Genomic DNA, 19,331 nt, shown 5'->3' on the forward strand with positions numbered 1-19,331 from the left:
GCACCACAAAAAAAAAAAAAAAAAAATACACCACACATATAGTGTATTTACGAACACTGTGTGATGCATTTATGCATACCTAATGATGTATGCCGCACTGACCGCATGAAAAGACCTGACCTCACAGGAACCTAACCCTATATATATATATATATATATATATATATATATATATATATATATATGTTGGAACAGATACTACAAGTTCTACATTAAATGCATGAACAATTATCTTTATACTTCTTTTTTTTTTTTTCCTTTTTTTAATTTTTTTTTTAAATTCCATTGTTTAAAAATAGAGTAAGAAAAGGTAATGAATTTTATGATTACTAAACTATTTGAATCCAATAATAGAATAACAAAACTACACAAATAAACATGATAACGCTTATCAAATTCGACAATAAAATACAAAAGTCATCGACCAAACGCCACTAAAATTTTCTTATTTACCCCTCGTAGTCATACTGGTCAAAGTGCCCCGCTAATAATGAAGTATGAAACTTCTTTAAAAATGATTTCGGATAGCTAACAAAATAATTTGGGTCAAGGTGATGCCTATGCATGAAACGTAGTCGTTAATGAGTAGCTTAAGAACGAGAGACTCACATGCTATTATAACAATTAGTCAAACTTGGCTGGAGACTACGAGACACTCCTCCCCCTCCTCCCCCACCCCCCACACACACACCCAAAAAAATAATAATAATAATAATAATAATAAATTAAAATTAAAATTAAAAAAAGTGATTGAACAATTAGTTTGTTAACTACAAAATTCTAAGTTCTCACTGAGAGCGGAGGAAAAAAATACAATGTACAAGGTGAAAAGTAGGGTGATCTGCCCCATTTAATCTGTTATATTTGGGAGGGTATATGTCCCATTTAATCCACGCTTGATAAAAAGTAAGGGGAAAATGACAATGTTAGTTTTGTAAATATATATTGTATATTTGAAAGTTTATAATAATTATAAAATTAACCTTGTATTTTTTTTAAACTAATATTCTCAATTATTGATGAATCTTATTGGGTGGCTGAGATTATTTTTCACTTTTTACAGGAAAGATTGTTGTCATTTGAGCCCCCCCCCCCCCCCTCCCCAGCTCACACACACACATAGGGGAGAGTTTATGTGAGAATAAATTCCCATGTAAAAAGTAATGATTGAATTGCTTCGTCCATTTAGGTATATCAAAAGTTGAGAGTTGCTGAAAAATAGATAGAGAAAAAAAGGACATGGTTACTTTTATAAATTTTACAAACTTAAATGTTTGCAATAATTATAAAATTGAATGTGTTTTTTTTTTTTTTACTTAAACCTTCAACCATTGATAAACCTTGATGGACGGCTATAATCAATCATCCCTATTTTACACGAATGGTTGTTCTAATTTGAACTAACTCATAAAATAAATATTCATGAATTGCGTGAATCATACGATGCACCAAAAAAAAAAAAACAAAATAAAAATAGTCCTAATTATAATTAGTTGGAAATTTGTAAAAATGACATGTTAAGTGGTCATTTTGAGCCTTTGAGGCAATGTTTTTATTGTGGTCCACTTTTAATTTGGGTCATGTCACATTTTAATTTTGGTCCGGTCAAAGTAGATTCGAATTATCCTAAGTGAAATATTTTTTTTTTTGTAAGATCACGAGGTATTATAAGTATGTCCTAACTATAGGAGACACATTTAAACATGTACCATACTCAAATTAATCCTTGTTCGCACTGGCATGTCCAACTAAAGGGTAAAGTGCTGAATCTGCTGATCATATTGATTTTTTTATCCGCGGGGGGGGGGGGGGGTGGTGTTCTTAGTGAAATATTTAATTTGATATATTACACTCAAAATGAATATGATTGAATGTGAAATTGATTCTCAAAATGCATCATTTGAATTACGAAATAAGGAGTTTAGAAAGGCTTTTAAAATAACACTAGTCTCACTAAAGATGGAAATAGGTCAACCACTATCAAGGGGCAAATTATATCGTGCACCGCGCATCAAAACTACGTCGTTTTGTTTAATGAAAACAAACGACATACGTTTTCTGTTGTTCTGCACCCTTCCGCGAAAAAGTAACTCTGTTATTCAGTTTCATTTTGTATACACTGCAGTTTCGGTTCAACACAACTACAATTTCATTTCGATATAACTACAGTTTCATTCGATATTTATAGACTCAAATATGTGAAAAATGTTATTTAATTTTATTTTATATACACTATAGTTTTATTAAAACACAACTACACCATCATTTTGATATAATTAGAGCTTTATTGTACAATATACACTCAAAATATGTGAAATGTTGTTCAGTTTCATTTTATATACACTGCAGTTTCATTTCACCACAACTACAGTATCATTTTGATATAACTGCAGTTTCATTTGATAATATAAAAATAATACGTGAGGCAGTGTCGATTTAGATATACTATAGTGTCGTTTTGACCACAGTGCACATGCGCCGCGGTCCACGATATAACGACCCTTATCAAGGGGGCTTACAGCTTTGCCTATTTAGGCCTATTTTAACGGAATAGGCTAGGCCTATATATTTTATTTTTACTTAATATATTTTATATTTACAAAATAAAACTAATTATATATATCACATTCTAAAATATAAATTCTTAATTTTAAACTTTTGCACTTTCTCGTCTCTCCCTATTTCTATCCTAGCAAAGTAGCAAACTCATCTTTGCGTACTGTATAGTAGCACCCACTAGCACTAGTGGAGGCCATGTAGTGAGATATTTGATTGACCGGCGATTGATGTTGAGTTTGTATCTTAGTTATTAATGTAAAAAAAAAAAATTGATTGAGGTTCAGGGCGCCTATTGTAGGCGCTACCTACACACTTGTTGTGACTTGTGACTGTAACTATTCGTCTATTATTGTTATATTATATTATGTTTAATATTTCAACAAATATGTAGTCCTTATTTTTTTTAAAGAAAATATGTAGTCCTTATAAAATGTATATTGTGTAAATTTTAAATAGACTCAAACTTATTTAAAATCTATAACAGAACCTTTTTTTAATGGCATGCATATTAAATAGGCCTTTAAAAAGGCTTTAGGCTAGGTCAGGCTTATTGTAAGCTCAAACTTGTGTCTAACAAGAATTTCCTTACAAATTTAGACCGAGGCTGAGGCTTTAAATTCCCATAACAGGTTCAGACTTAATTTTTAAAACTTGGTCTAGCCTAATCTATTTTCATCTCTAGATCTCACATTGAAAATCATGTAGTTTGCAATAGTATATATACAATTTAATATTTTAAAAAATCTTTGTATAGTATAAATGTTTTTTCTCATATTAGGAGTTCAAATGAAACCATAAGCTGAGCTTTGAATGTTTGAACTAAATTCTACCATCTCTCTTCAACTCGTTCTTAGCACCCGCACTCCCCATCTCCACTCCAACCCTCAATTGTGATTTCCTAAAATTAAGGGTCCGTTTGGAAAGCAGGAAAATGACTTTTGGAAAATGTTTTCTGGAAAATGAGTCATTTTCCGGAAAACAATTTCCTTTCCAGTGTTTGGTTGCATTCTGGAAAACTGCTTTTGTGTGTTTGGTTCATTTTCTGGAAAATGAGTAGAATTGTATAATTAAACATTTTAATTGTTTTATTTAGAATATTACAACATGTATAATAATATAATAATAATTTTAAATATATTAAAAAAATAACTAATAATATATCAAAAATATTATGGTGGTGGTGGTGGTGTAGTGGTAGTGGTGTTATTTGTTATATAATAATAATAATCATAATAATAATAATAATAATAATAATAATAATAATAATAATAACTGGTGGTGGTATGACGGTGGTAGCAGTGGTGGTGGTGGTGATGGTGTGGTGGCGGTAGTTGCAGTGGTACGGTGGTAGTGGTGGTGGTGGCGGTGGCGGCGACGGTGGTTGCGGTGGTATGGTGGTGGTGGTGACGACGATGGTTGCGGTGGTATGGTCGTGGTGGTGGCGGCGTCGGTGGTGTGATGGTGGTGGTGTGGCGGTGGTGGTGGTGGTATGGTGGTGGCGGCGGCGGCGGCGGCGGTGTAGTGGTAGTGGTGGTGGCGGTGGTATGATGGTGGTGGCGGCGGCGGTGGTGTGGTGGTGGTGGCGGTGGTTGCGGTGGTATGGTGGCGGCGGCGGTGGTGGTGTGATGGTGGTGGAGGTGTGATGGTGGTGGTGTGGTGGTGGTGGCGGTGGTTGCAGTGGTATGGTGGTGGTGGCGGCGACGGTGGTTGCGGTGGTATGGTGGTGGTAGTGGCGGCGGCGGTGGTGGCAACGACGGTGGTTGCAGTGGTATGATGGTGGTGGCGACGACGGTGGTTGCGGTGGTATGGTGGTGGTAGTGGCGGTGATGTGATGGTGGTGGTGTGGTGGCGGCGGCGGTGGTGTGATGGTGGTGGTGGTGGCGGTGGTATGGTGGTGGCGGCGGCAGTGGTGGTGGTGGCGGCGACGGCGGCGGCGGTGGTAGTGGTGGTGGTGTGATGGTGGTGGTGTGATGCAGTAGTGGTGGTGATGGTGGTAGTGAGGTGGTGGTGGTATGGTGTTGATGATGTTGGTGGTGGTGTGATGTTGGTGTAAAAGTTGGAAAATGACTTCCCCCCAAAAAAAGGGGAAGTCATTTTCCTCCAAAACAAGCTTATTTTCCAAAGTCAACGGAAAATGATTTCCGTTGATTTGATTTTCCAAGCACATCCAAACAATGAAAACTTGAAAAATGATTTCCAGAACTCATTTTCCAGGTTTCCAAACACACCCTAATATTGGCTTTCACTTTTTCATCCGGAAAGAGTTCACTTGTCTACAAAAGCTAAAATTTCTCGCCATAAAGTTTAAGGGTCCTCACACTCCTACTCAATAATATTGTAAATGAGTAAATCACGGTGATTCAACAACCTATTAGCTAGGAAGACCAGATGTCATCAGAAAGGTGAATATGTGATTTTCGTGACCCATTTGGGAGGATCGGTGTTTGGCGCCCATAAAGAGTCACTCCCATCAAATAGGTGACCTAACAGTCTAGCACCCAAGAACTAACTGAATTGTACATACTGGAGTAAAATAGTCCACTTTCTCAACGTAAAATAGTGTAATAAAACCAGTGAATATGTAATTTCAAAAAATTACTAGTAAAAGATGTGAAAGTAATTTCTCTATCTTCTACATTTTCATCGATAAAAGTAAAATTTGTTGACCAATAAACAAAAATCAAATTTCACTCACTCCATCACTCATTCTATAGCAAGTTTTTCTTATTTAACCAAATTATAAAAATAAAAAATAAAATAAAATAAAATAAAAAACTTGAATGAGTGAAGCTAAGGGTCAAAATAGTGGTAAACAAATTCTATATAAAACCGGATTATCAGCACCACAATTCTTGTCCTTTGTTTTCCTCTCTTTCCTATAATTCAAACCATAGTTGTCCAGCAATCCAGCTCTGTTCTTTGACTTCACCATTTCTTAAAACCATTCCACACTGCCATTCTTCTTCACACTATTAATACCTAGCTACCTGCTTCCTAGCTCCCAATCATTAACCATGGCTGTTGAAATGCTCCAAGAAAATCCCAGCTCACCATCAACAATCAGTCCAAGAATTTCTTTCTCCCATTACCTTTGCCAGAAAGAAAACTACCCATATTATTCGGATTTGAATTCGGATTTCGATTTCTGCTTTCACCCTGCCCAAACCTCCTCCGCAGATGAGCTCTTTTCCGACGGTTTCATCCTCCCCTTCAGAGAGAAATTCGTCACTAATTCTAAACACCTCTCTTTCATAACAACAACATCAAAGCCTCGACCTTTGGGTTCTTCTTCTTCGTTCCCACCTCTCCCGAAAATCTCGTCTTCCCAGAAGCAAGAAATCTCGAAGGAGTCAACAGAGCAGCAGAAGAGTACCCAGGCAAGGCCTTTCTGGGGTATAAAGAGAAGCAGCAGTTTGAACTGTCACAAAAAAGGTTCGTTTTGGTCGTTACCGTTACTGTCACGGAGCAATTCTACCGGTTCCCTGAGAAATTCAAAGCAATCGGCGAAGGAAGGGCCCAAAGGGGGGCAGTTTAGGCATATCAAAACTACTCATTCTTCTTCTTCTTCATTTTCGTCGGCTTATGTTTACGGATTCCCGTCGTCGCAAAAGCCTCCGTTAAGGAAGAACCACGGAGGGGTTAATTACGGTAACGGCGTTAGGATTAGTCCGGTGATTAATGTGACGCCTCCCAATTGTATCTCCGTCGCAACTGTTAATCTCTTTGGGTTGGGATCTCTGTTCCGTAACGGAAAAGACAAGAAGAGTGGTAAGAAATGACCATTTTGTCCTTGCTCTTCATTTCTTTAATTCATTCTTCCTTTCTACTTTGTTGATTTAATGTTACTCTTCTTCTCCCAAATACTGGCTATTGAACCATAAGTTTGTATGGAAATTACATGGTATTCTGTGGTGTACTTTTGTTGGTTGATTCAACTTTAGAAAATTAAAAAAATTCACAATTTTATATATCCAAACATATTCGGCTAATCGGCTCGTTACTTGAGTTAAAATCTCTTTATGAACTCGCTCATCAGGGCGCATGTTATTATTGTACATTCTACACAAGTTTGTTTATTCAGCAAGTAATGGACTAAAGTTGTGTCAACATTGAGCTTATGAATGTATGTGATGTCGGTCCGACCATGCCGACCTTGTGCTCACACACTCTCGACCGTCTCACTTGTCGAATTCCGTTAAAGGCAGCATACACATGCACCTTTATGATATTTGCGCCCCGACCTATTTAGGTTAAGACTAACCTACTGACCCCATTCCAGCAGCAGAATGCAGTGCCTTCAGGAATATCATAGCATGTGGCCAAGCCCTCTTAGGCCCCGGCCTGAGCCTCTGCATGGGTTCCACATGCCGTACATGCCGCGAGACCGGAACATGTTCCATCCTCTTTCTTATAAATACCACATTTATTGCTGAGGGGAGTGGACTTTTAGTTATTTCTATTAACTCGGGAACCTCTGACCCACTACAAAGTATTCCGAACTCTACAACTTAAACCAACAAGCAAATTAGGCAAAAGATCCGTAACTGGAACCGACCCTAAAACTATAATCAGTATGGATAATTAATTGAAAATCAATCTGATACGATTGTACACAAATGTTTATATTTATAAGTGTATATATATCTATAGATAAAAATTGACATAATTATTTTAATAATAAATCTTAGGAGTTTTATATATGCAATATGTGACACTTATTTATCAAGTATTAAAGACCATTTGCCCTGCCAAGAAGGACAAGGACATCGCCGCTTAAATGTTCCTCCATCTGACTATCACATCAAATGATTTGTCCCAATACAATAAATTTCGTTTATAAACAATATCTTTATGAACAAAAAAAAAATATTTGAATAATAATATTATTAAATATTTTATCAAATCTGTAACAATTATTTATATTCTACGAGTATTAATTATTCATAAATTAATAAATTACAATTGGATCAAATGATAAAAATTTAGCAATTTTTTTATTCATGTAATATTGTCTTATATGTATTAAGAGATAATGAGTTAAAAATTTATAAAGTTCAATTATTTGGAATTAAAAGATGTATTTCTTACTTTCCACAAAGGTTGAATTGAACCTAACCCTAAGGGCCCCCACATCCCGGCAGAGCATCTGGAAGATATAAATCATAGTAACTCAACTGAACATGAACCAGGCTAGACCTTTGCTTACTGCGCACAAGGAGCCCCTCACTTTGAGAGGTTGCTCTCACACTGCCCTGGTGAGGCGTCCTTGATCATACTTTCCAAACTTCACCTCTATAACCTGAGCTGTCCATGCGGGCTAAAAGATATATTTCTTTCTTGACCAATACGTGGACACTCGACTGAGACGAAAGTTTAAACTTATGCCCTTACGTATGAGTATGATTCAATAAAAAGTTTAAATTAATAATTAAATTATACATTTATATTTTATATATATTATACGTTCAACATGGTATTATGCGGTTATAAATTCCAATTGCACAAAATGAATGATGAAATATTGAAAGGATTACCTCCGATCCGTACCTCAAACAATTTGGCCTAATTACAAATTAAGATGTGTATCATCTCTCCATCTTATTTTATAGGCTGTTTGATAAATAGTTGTTAGTTGATAGCTGATTGGGTTAGTAAGTTTGACGTACTAGTTGATAGTATTAGCTAATTGTAGAAAGATATTTCGTAAATTAGTTGTTAGCTGATGACTGATTATATACAAAAATGAATTTCTCAAAAAGTTGATTGAAAAAGTTGCTAAAAGCAGTTTTTTTGCATTTTAGCGTTTTGTAATAATGAGTTGTTAAAAGTTAATTAACCAAACACTCATATTGACTGTTTAACCAAGTCAAACAGTTAATAGTGATCAATTAAGCCAAAATTGACTGATAAATTAATTATGTTATCAAACAAGGTCTATGTAGTATCAATTCGTTTAAAAATCTATAAGTTTATAATTTAATTTTTTGGAAACGCTTTTATAAGATAATTTTTTTTTTTTTTTTCTATTTTGCTGCTTGCATATAGAATCAAAGTTTGATAGCTAAGTTATTGAAACAAATCATTTAATCTACACGAGTAACATGGGTTTGAGTCTTTGAATTGTTGCATATGTTTATGAGATATTAATTTATGATAAGACATATTCTTATTGTTGAGGAAGCTTTGTGATAAGGTTGTTAGATGGTTAAGTCTATTGAGATTTTTATTAGATTTTTTAAAATTAATTAAATAAAACTAAGAATATAATATCTTCATTATGCTCTTATATAATTAATATATAATTTTTATTTTTAATATTATACTTCTACTGCTATATTTTAGCTACCTATCGATTTTTTTTTTTAATTTTTTTAGTAGTATCATAATTCAAATAAATAATATGTTCAATATCTTTATTTCCTGCCAACCACCAGCACCCTTAGCTTCCCCATATATAAAATTATTTCATACAAGCTAAGATGCCTCTGTCATGACTATTGATGAAAGCAATAGATGGGATCTCATTTCTTATTGTCCTCGTGCTATCCTCATTGAATGCTAATTTTATTTTTGATAAACAATTTTGTGTTTATTTTTCAAGGCCTATTATTGGCGTGTGTGTGTGACGGATATATTGGGAATCGGCCCGAGGGTGCGAAGCAAGAACGAGTCCCGGGGCGGCGCCACGTGGCCCCCGCACGGGCCACGTTGGAGGCCGGGCCTGCCTCTCCAGGAGGCCGGGCCGACCTCCACAGGGGCTCGGCCTGGGCCCATGATGAGCTCGGCCTGGTCCTCGCAGTGCGGCCCGGTCGCAAGACCGGGCGCGGTCAACTCCAGATCCAACTAATCCCCCATTTTAGGGGGAGGCGGTTGGGGGCTTGGCATGTATAAAAGCCCCCCTCCTTGTCCTGACAAGGGACATGCTATCTACGATCTACATTTCCTACCTACTTTGTCCTAAAATACTATTGTAATAGCCAATCCTACGGCATTTAATACAATCTACGGTCTCACGGCCTTTACTATATCATTCGTATCATTTATTCATTATTCGTATCCTTATTCGGGTTAGTTAAGTCGGACCCCCGGTTTAATTAAATCCATCATTGGTGCTCTTGTTGAGAGCTGCTGTACAAGCTTAAGCGCTCTCCCCACTATTGTTCATCCATAGCGATGACACGATCGAGATCCAGCTCTCGTCATACCAATGGTTCCCGCGTCGCGAACGGGAACGGCCCCAACGGGGCCCCCGCCCCCAGCATCCAACCGGCCGCCTCCACCAGGTCGGGGGAGGATCTGAGGGCCCAGCTCACCAACCACCGTAGCAGTGGTGCATCGCAACCACCCCTTGTCGCCCCCGCTCCGGCTCGCGCGCTCATCCAGGAGGGGGTGGCGGTCTTCGAACAAGCCTCCATGGCGCTGGCGCGCGTCGCGGCGGGCCTTCGGGCAGAGGAACAAGCCGACCTAGGCGCCACCCGAGTGGCGCCGGCGTCACCTCCACCTCCCCCCACCCGGGGGCGCAGCGGTCCAAGCACCCGGCCACCCCAAGCACCTATCACCCAGGGGGAGGTCAACTCGCCTCGACCATCGGAGAGGCGGGGAGGAGGGGACTCCCGCCGAGGCTGCCAGCGCGACGGCGATGGAAGGGCACCAACCCAAACCAGGCCCACCCTGGAGAGGTTGGGCGATCACGTGTCGGCCCGGGACAGGCTGGGTCCGAGGCCAGCCAACGGTTCTCGCGGCACCCAACTCGTCGCGAACGGGAACGGTCCCAACGGGGCCCCCGCCCCCAGCATCCAACCGGCCGCCTCCACCAGGTCGGGGGAGGATCTGAGGACCCAGCTCACCAACCACCGTGGCAGTGGGGCACCGTCACCACCCCTTGTCGCCCCCGCTCCGGCTCGCGCAATCATCCAGGAGGGGGTGGCGGTCTTTGAACAAGCCTCCACGGCGCTGGCGCGCGTCGCGGCGGGCCTTCGGGCAGAGGAACAAGCCGACCTAGGCGCCACCCGAGGGGCGCCAGCGTCACCTCCACCTCTTCCCACCCGGGGGCGCAGCGGTCCAAGCACCCGGCCACCCCAGGCACCTATCACCCAGGGGGAGGTCAACTCGCCTCGACCATCGGAGAGGCGGGGAGGAGGGGACTCCCGCCGAGGCCGCCAGCGCGACGGCGATGGAAGGGCACCAACCCAAACCAGGTCCGCCCTGGAGAGGTTGGGCGATCACGTGTCGGCCCGAGACAGGCTGGGTCCGAGGCCAGCAAACGGGCCACCGGCGGAGGAATCATGCTCCCGCCGGCCACTGCGACAAGAATCGGCCACTCGGAGGTCACCGAGCCATGGGCCACGCGCCCAGCCGCGACACGGGGCAGCTTTGCGTGGGTCCGCAGGGCGGGTCCCCCGACCCCACCCGCGACGTGAGCAGGCCTCCCGGGTCGAACGATCGGGTGAAACGAATGGTAGAGCTCCGAGCTCCCATCGGGTAGAGGTCAAGCAGCTGCGGAGGAGGATGGACGAGCTCCAGAAGAAGATCGATGAGAGGGACGGATCTCCAGAGCCCCAGGATATGTTGTCCTCCCCGTTCGTAAACGCCATCATGGAGGAGCCCTTACCTCGAGATTTTCGCTTTCCCACCATTAAAGCGTACTTGGGGACCACGGAACCGCGGGCACACATGACCAGGTACAGGGCCGCCATGATGATCACCGAGGCAACAGACGCCATCCTATTTAGGGGGTTCTTCGCCACCCTGGACGGGCAAGCGCATGATTGGTTCGGATCCCTCCCGGCGGGGTCCATCTCCACCTTTGCGGACTTCACCCGGCAGTTCCTATCCCATTTCGCCACCAGCATACCACGGAAGAAGCAAATTGCCGACCTGTGTGATTTGAAGCAGGGGAGCTCGGAGTCACTGGCCGAGTACCTCAGCAAGTGGAAGAAAGAGGTCATGGGGGTCGTCGACTTTGATGGGAAGTCGGCCATGGTGATTTTCCGAAACAACTTGAGGTCAGGCGCTTTTCACCAGGACCTCATCAGGTACCCCCCCAGGACCTATACCGACCTGATGGACAAGGCAGCAAGGTACGCTGACGCCGAGGCTGCCGAGAAGAGGAAGAAGGAACAGGAGGAAGGAAGAGGTCGAAAAGACAAGGCGCCCCAGAAGGAGCGTAAGGCGCCGCGGGCACACCGACGTGAGTACGCTGAGGGGCCCAGGCTGAACCCCACACGCTATCTCACCCCACTGACACAACCTGTGGGTACCATCTTGGCGCACGCGGAGGACCAGGGAATCGTGGTATTCCCGAAGGAAGAGTGCATGAAGATATCGGCGAGGGGGGGACCCTAACAAGTACTGCAGGTTCCACCGGCAGAAGGGGCACGATACAGACGAATGCATTCTCTTAAAGAGACAAATCGAGGAGCTCATCCAAATGGGTTTCCTCGGCCAATTCATTAAGAGGCCCGGCCAGGCGCAGGGCCAGAAGCAAGGCAATGTATGGAGGAAGGGGGTGGCCAAGCGCCATCCACCTCGGCTCCCCGTAAGAGGGACCACCACGACAACAGCTCCGAGGAGGAGGAGAAGACAACAGAGGACTCCCAGCCCCCGAGGAAACGTACTATCTACGTCATCTTTGGGGGGCCTGAGGGAGGGGACTCGCCAGCCGAGCGGAAGAGGTGGGCGAGAAGCTTGTACGTGGGGGAGGTCACACGAACACCCCACGAGAAGAAATCAAAGAGGGAGCCCATCACGTTCACCGACGCCGACCTACCTGACGGGCCCCTCCCCCACCGGGACGCCTTGGTGGTCAAGCTGGACATCAACAACATGGTGGTGCACCGGGTGCTCGTGGACACGGGTAGCTCGGTCAACGTCATGTACTACGACACATTCACCCTGCTGGGACTCTCAAGAGGGCAGCTGGAGCAGGTACGAACCCCCCTATCCGGGTTCACGGGGGACTCAATCGAGACAGATGGGTCGATCACTTTGAAGGCGGAGATATGCACCCGACCTCACACCAGGAGGTGGGAGGTCGAGTTCGTAGTCGTCAAAATCAACTGCGCCCACAACATCATTTTTGGCCGACCCGCCCTAGAGGACCTCAGGTGCGTGATTTCCATGGAGCACCTGTGCCTCAAATTCCCGACACCGACCGGGGTCGGGGTCGCCCGAGGGGACCAAAAGGTGAGCCGCAGTTGCTACTTGAAGGCGTGCCGCCAAATTGGTCAAAAGGACCGCCAGGTCCACACCAGGACGGCCACGTAAGAGGAGGATCTTGGCATTGCTATTCTAGGAGGAGGACCATTCCCCTCCCCCAATAATGTCTTGGTGAACAACAATAAGCGGAATAAAGTTTCATGTCACGAAACACGTTGTGAGTAGGACCCTTGTTACGAAGTTGGTTCTCCAAAAAAAAATAAAAATAAAATAAAATAAAATAAAAATCATGAAACAAAGGGGGAACGGGTGCTCACTCATGACTTCCCCCCGCGGACCCTAAGGGGGCACGAGGTCCGACCTCGCGTACCAACCCCGACGGAGGACGCACCCTAAGGGGGCACGAGGGCCGACCTCGCATACCAACCCCGACGGAAGAGCCCGGTGGCACAGTCCGAAAGGACTTGGCCTGAGCGGCTAACGCGCACCCTAAGGGGGCACGAGGTCTAACCTCGCGTACCAACCCCGACGGAGGAGCCGGTGGCTTGGTCCGACAGGACTGGGCCCAAGCGGTTAGGCGCACCCTAAGGGGGCACGAGGTCTAACCTCGCGTACCAACCCCGACGGAAGAGCCCGGTGGCGTAGTCCGGAAGGACTTAGCTCGAGCGGCTGAAGTACCCTAAGGGGGCACGAGGCCAGACCTCGCGTACCAACCCCGACGGAGGAGCCCGAGTGCCTAGGATTGAACGAGCCAAGACGGAGCGGCTATCGCACCCTAAGGGGGCACGAGGCCAGACCTCGCGTACCAACCCCGACGGAGGAGCCCGACTGCTTAGGCTCGAAAAAAAACCAAAAAAAAAAAAAAAAAAAAAAAACAGGGGCGGTTTGGAGGACCTCGGCCATAGGCCGAGGTCGAGGTCGGCCCGACCTCGGCGTGGCAGGTCGGCACGCGAGGTCGGCCGACCCCGGGGTCGGCACGGCCTCGGCGGGCGAGGTCGGTGCGACCTCGGCATCGGAGGTCGGCGCGACCTCGGTGTCGGAGGATGGCGCGACCCCGGCAGAGGGGGACGACCGTCGCCGAGGCCGACCCCGGCGTGGCTTGAGCCCGGGAGGTCGGCCGGGGGGCCACGAAAGCGCGGCCTGCAGGCCACCCCCGTGGCAGCGTCACGGCGACGCCACCGCGCCGGCGCCGTGACGGAGTGACATGGCAGAGATGCGGCGGTGCGTATGCGTCCTAGCAGATGAAGGAGTCATGTTCCGGATGGAGTTCTCATCATTATCACAAGAAGTGCACTTTGACGTCACCTATAAGGCTGGGACGCGGACATCTCGGGGTCGGCATTTTGGGGGGTCGGCCGGAGCATCTACTCTCCTTCACTGACGATTACTCGCAGCTCGGAGAGTGGGGGACTGATGATGGATATATTGGGAATCGACCCGAGGGCGCGAAGCAAGAACGGGTCTCGGGGCGGCGCCACGTACCCGCCCCGGCCGGGGCCTCGCCACTTGGCCCCCGCACGGGCCACGTTGGAGGCCGGGCCTGCCTCTCTATGAGGCCGGGCCGACCTCCACAGGGGCCCGGCCTGGGCCCATGATGAGCTCGGCCTGGTCCTCGCAGCGCGGCCCGGTCGCGAGACCGGGCGCGGTCAACTCCAGATCCAACTAATCCCCCGTTTTAGGGGGAGGCGGTTGGGGGCTTGGCTTGTATAAAATCCCCCCTCCTTGTCCTGACAAGGGACATGCTATATACGATCTACATTTCCTACCTACTTTGTCCTAAAATACTATTGTAATAGCCAATCCTACGGCATTTAATACAATCTACGGTCTCACGGCCTTTACTATATCATTCGTATCATTTATTCATTATTCGTATCCTTATTCGGGTTAGTTAAGTCGGACCCCCGGTTTAATTAAATCCATCAGTGTGTTTTTTTTATACTTTTTTTTTAATGTTGTTTATCATCATTAATTAGCAAATTTTACTTTTAGTTATTGATTATTGTGACATTGTCATATTTAATCACATTCTTTTAATTTTGTATTAATACATCTTTGATTAAATTGTTGTTAGTCCACCGTTTAATAAAGATGTAATTTCAATATTCAATTAAAAAAAAAAATTAAAAAGTTTACGAGCGATGGAGATAAATTACATGAAGGGTAAGATGCCGGTTTGATGATAAAATTATATGTTGGTTATCTTTGTTAAATGTGGAATGACAAAAATTTAAATGGATGACTAATTATGCCTAGCAAATTCAAAGGTTGAATAACCGTGCTGCTAATGTACAAGTTGCACATGGAACCCACTAACTAATTGCCATCCGAATCTATCGAAAGATCCCCATAGACAATTGTACTGCCTTTTAAGAAGTAAACACAGTTAGAAGTTAAGGAAATCCATGCATTATTAGGTGGTCTAAACAATATGCGTTGTTAGTATTTGATGAAATCCATGCATTATTAAGTGGTTTAAAAAGTATGCTCTGTCAGTATTTGAGGAAACCTATCCATTATTAGATAGTTTAAACTGTATGTGTTGTTAATATTCGAGGGAACTCGTCCAATATTAAGTGGTTTAAACATTATGCGCTATCTATATTCGAGGAAACTCATCCATTATTAAGTGGTTTACACCTCAACAACTGATACAAATACAACTCATACTACATATATACTGCAATTCATGCCAGCTAAACTAGTTACAATTCTACATGAAAGTATGAAATCCACTAACCAATTGTCATCTGAATCTCTCAAATGACTCCCACAAACAACTGCACTGCTTTTTAAACAGTTGCGGTGTTAGTATTTGAGGTAACTCATGCATTATTAAGTGGTTTAAACAGTATATAAAATGTATATATTTATAAACTATATTAAAAGTGCGTGATATTGCCAAGCACTTTGTGCCCGGATGGCATCTCTGTGGCTCTTCTTGAAGAAAGGTCACACAGTATAGAATAGATACTATACCTTGTAATAGAGCCAATAGTACTCAAAAAAATTATTAAAAGTGCTATTAATTAAACACACACAAAAAAACATAAATTTATTACAAAATAGTAAATAAAATAAATAAATACTCTTTAATAAATAGTTAGTTTGACAAATAAATAGTAAATAAGACAAGTAAAATATGATAGAGGAAGTAGTATTTCACTACTAAGTTTAGACTTTGGTACAAGGAAGTGTTCTCGCACGGAGTGTGCATAGACATGCTCACATGCATGTGGTCGTTCACCTTGCATGATTTATTTGAAGGAGTTCTACTACATGTAACGTTTTTTGAAGGGATAAAGTACAAATAAGTCATTGAACTATTTGAGAAAAAGCAATTAAGTCATCGAATTCAAATAACCCCTAAATAAGCCATTGAACCCGGAAAAAAAGAGCAATTAACATTTTTAACAGGTTAACTCCAGGTTTTTACTGACTGAATTGCCAAATGTTTATTTTATTTACGTTTTTTTATTATTATAATCCATCTACATAGTAATATATTTTAAAGTAATTATAATCAAAGTAGTTTTGTCTTGTCTAGATCTAATTTATTTATTTATTATTATTTTTTTAAACAAAAGATCTAGTGAAAAAATAATAATAAATAAACAAATCAAATCACGACAAGATAAAACTATTTTGATTATAATTATTTTAAAATATAATACTATCCAAGTGGATAATATTAATAAAAAAAATAATAAACGTAAATAAAATAAACATTTGGCAATCCAATCAGCAAAAACTTGGAGTTAACCTATAAAAAGTGTTAATTGCTCTTTTTTTCAGGGTTCGATGGCTTATTTGTACTTTATCCCTTTTTTGAATGCTACTGGCTCTATTACAAACAAAGAACCAATAACGCCTCCACTGAGGCTTGAACTCACAACCTTCCAAATGAAAGTCCAACCCGGGTAACATTAGACCACATAGTCTTGGTACTCTCTAACTTTTACTTCATGATATGGCAAATAAAGATTGACTATTTTCATCATGTTGATCCTAGAGAATGTGTCTACATTAAAAATTTGTGAGAGGGAGTAAAAGTCAAGAGTAAAAAATAAGAATGCATGTATTATTTTCCTATTTGAAGCTAGGTTTTACTTTTTAGCACGAATCTTACATAGTCGTGCACGTTTTACCGTCTTTAGTATTTTTTTTTTTTAAATACCGTGTTTAGTATTTAATTGCGCAATATTTTAGAAAATAACTAAGGGGGGTGTATTCAATCATGACTTTCATAGAGTTTTAAAGACTTTTATGAACTTTAAAAGTTTGGGGGTATTCAATTCAAACTTTTAGAGAGTCTTTAAAAGTCAGACGGTATTCAATCGAGATTTTTAAAGAGTCAAAGTTGTGTGGTATTCGATTAAAACTTTTAGAGAGTCTTTAAAAGTCACGTGGTATTCAAAAAGTTATGAACTTTTGTAGACTTTTTAATTTTAAGACTTTTGTAGACTTTTTCTTCTCAAATATAAATAGTTCAAATCCAACCATCAATCCCCAGATTTCAAAATTTTCTTTCTAACAACTTTGAATGTTTTCTCTCTCTATTTAAACTCTATTTTTCTCCCAATTTAAACTTTATAAACCTATCTAAATTTAATAATTATTTTTTTCTTCATTATCCTATATTTTCCTCATACCTAAACTCTACCAATTTTTTTCTCTCTCTTAAACTTTACAATCTTCCTCTAAAAATTTGAAATAATATTATTTTTACTTCATTATTTCTTGTTTATATTGATTTTTATTTTTCTATGAATTTTTTATCCCTAAATTTCTCTAATTCTCCCTAAATACATGAACAAAGAAAATTTTTTATCATCAAATTTTAGTATATGTTTCATAATATTCATATTAAATAGTTATATATTTTGATTTTTATTCTTTTTATGTTTATATTCGTAATATATATATATATATATATATATATATATATATATATATATATATATATATATATATATATTTAACAACAAGTTACTACGAATAGCGAACTACTGTTCGCAACAACAATTTGGGGTTCCAAACAGTAACACCTTGTTGTTGTTCAGTCTCAAATTGCTATTGCAAATAACAGTTCTTTCCGTGATACCTAGCAATATATCAAGTATATATATATATATATATATATATATATATATATATATTATAAATATTAGATTTTTATTTTTATTTTATTTTATGCAACTTGTAATTATATTTTTAAATATTTTATTTGATCAATTCTTTTATTATAAATTTTATTATTCAGTATTGTTATGAATTTCTAATGAAATTTTTTTTTATGTTTATTAATAATATATATAAGTAATTAGCATATAAGTCTCAACATACTATGGATAAAAATTATAATGTTGAGAATGTTGACGTTGGTGAAGAACTACATAATAAGAAAATTTTATGATATATTATAAATATTTTGTAAGAAAATTATAAATGATAAGAATCAAAATAATTGAAAGTTTGTAAGGATGTAATCAATTTAGAATTTCAATGACTTTTGTAGACTTTTTAAAATAAAAAGTTGATAAAAGTCTATGAATGTTTTTTATATTGACTTTTATAGAGTCTTATAAAGTTTTAAAAAGTTTTGAAGGACTCTATGAAAGTCAATCAAAGTTTATTAAAATCTATCATTTTAAAAGTCTTTAAAACTCTATAAAAGTCATGATTGAATACACCCCCTTAAGGGTGTTCTTGATTCATGAGTTTACACACTAGGAATGAGAATTAAAATTATAGTTAGTGTTTGGTTGACAACTTTTTAAAACACAACTATTGAATTTAATTACCCTTTCAATTAAAAATTCCATTCCTTAATTAAAAAAAGATTTCATTCAATCTTATTGGTAATATGATTTTTAAGTTTGGATTTTTTTATTTTTTTTGGGTGCGTTACGTTTTAAGTTTGGTTAGTGCTTTGGATGCCATTATATTAGGATCAATTGTTTTGATTTTTGATTTTTGTATTTGTAAACCTTAATTCCCATTATATGATCATACATAACTAAATGGTAATCATTCCAATTCCATTCTACTATCAAACATGCAAAATACTTTCACCAAAATCCATACCATTATCAAATATTTGATTCTCATTCCGATTCTGATTTCCATGTGATAACCAAACACACCCAAAATATTCATCTCACTTTTCTTGCTATTTATCACTTGTACCAACACTATATTGACTAAACTGATTGGATTAGTTTAGTCAATAAAGAGTGTGAGCCGCTGCTGTAGTGAAGTTTATTTGTCACCTCTGAAATACGATAAATTATTCTGTGGACTCGGGTCCACTTTGCATACACAATTTATATATTGAATGTTTAGAATTTACATATTAAATATTCATAATTTTTATATACTAAATGTTCACAATTTACATATTGAATATTCATAATTTGAATTGTGGAATATTCAATATGTAAATTGTGCACATTCAATATATAAAATTATAAATTGTGTATCTTGATATGAGTCCACCTTGTAAGGTGGACCCGGGTCCATAGCATAACTATTGTCTAAATACTATCACAAAATAATCACTTCCCAATAAATATTTATTCCCGAGATAGATTTACGCAAATTATAAACGTGTT

At 40.5% G+C, this 19,331-nt stretch overlaps 2 protein-coding genes across 2 annotated transcripts; both read left to right on the top strand.

The window, feature by feature from the left end:
* Positions 1–5,573: 5,573 nt before the first annotated feature.
* LOC109163037 lies at positions 5,574–6,338 on the top strand. The gene has a single exon (XM_019311758.1). It carries the CDS (start codon positions 5,574–5,576, stop codon positions 6,336–6,338), a length of 765 nt encoding a protein of 254 aa, XP_019167303.1.
* A 4,729-nt stretch (positions 6,339–11,067) lies between these two features.
* Positions 11,068–11,904, top strand: LOC109163038. The gene has a single exon (XM_019311760.1). It carries the CDS (start codon positions 11,068–11,070, stop codon positions 11,902–11,904), a length of 837 nt encoding a protein of 278 aa, XP_019167305.1.
* Positions 11,905–19,331: the final 7,427 nt, after the last annotated feature.

This window comes from Ipomoea nil, unplaced genomic scaffold (assembly GCF_001879475.1).
Source record: "Ipomoea nil cultivar Tokyo-kokei standard unplaced genomic scaffold, Asagao_1.1 scaffold2975, whole genome shotgun sequence".
Classification (NCBI taxonomy): Eukaryota; Viridiplantae; Streptophyta; class Magnoliopsida; order Solanales; family Convolvulaceae; genus Ipomoea; species Ipomoea nil.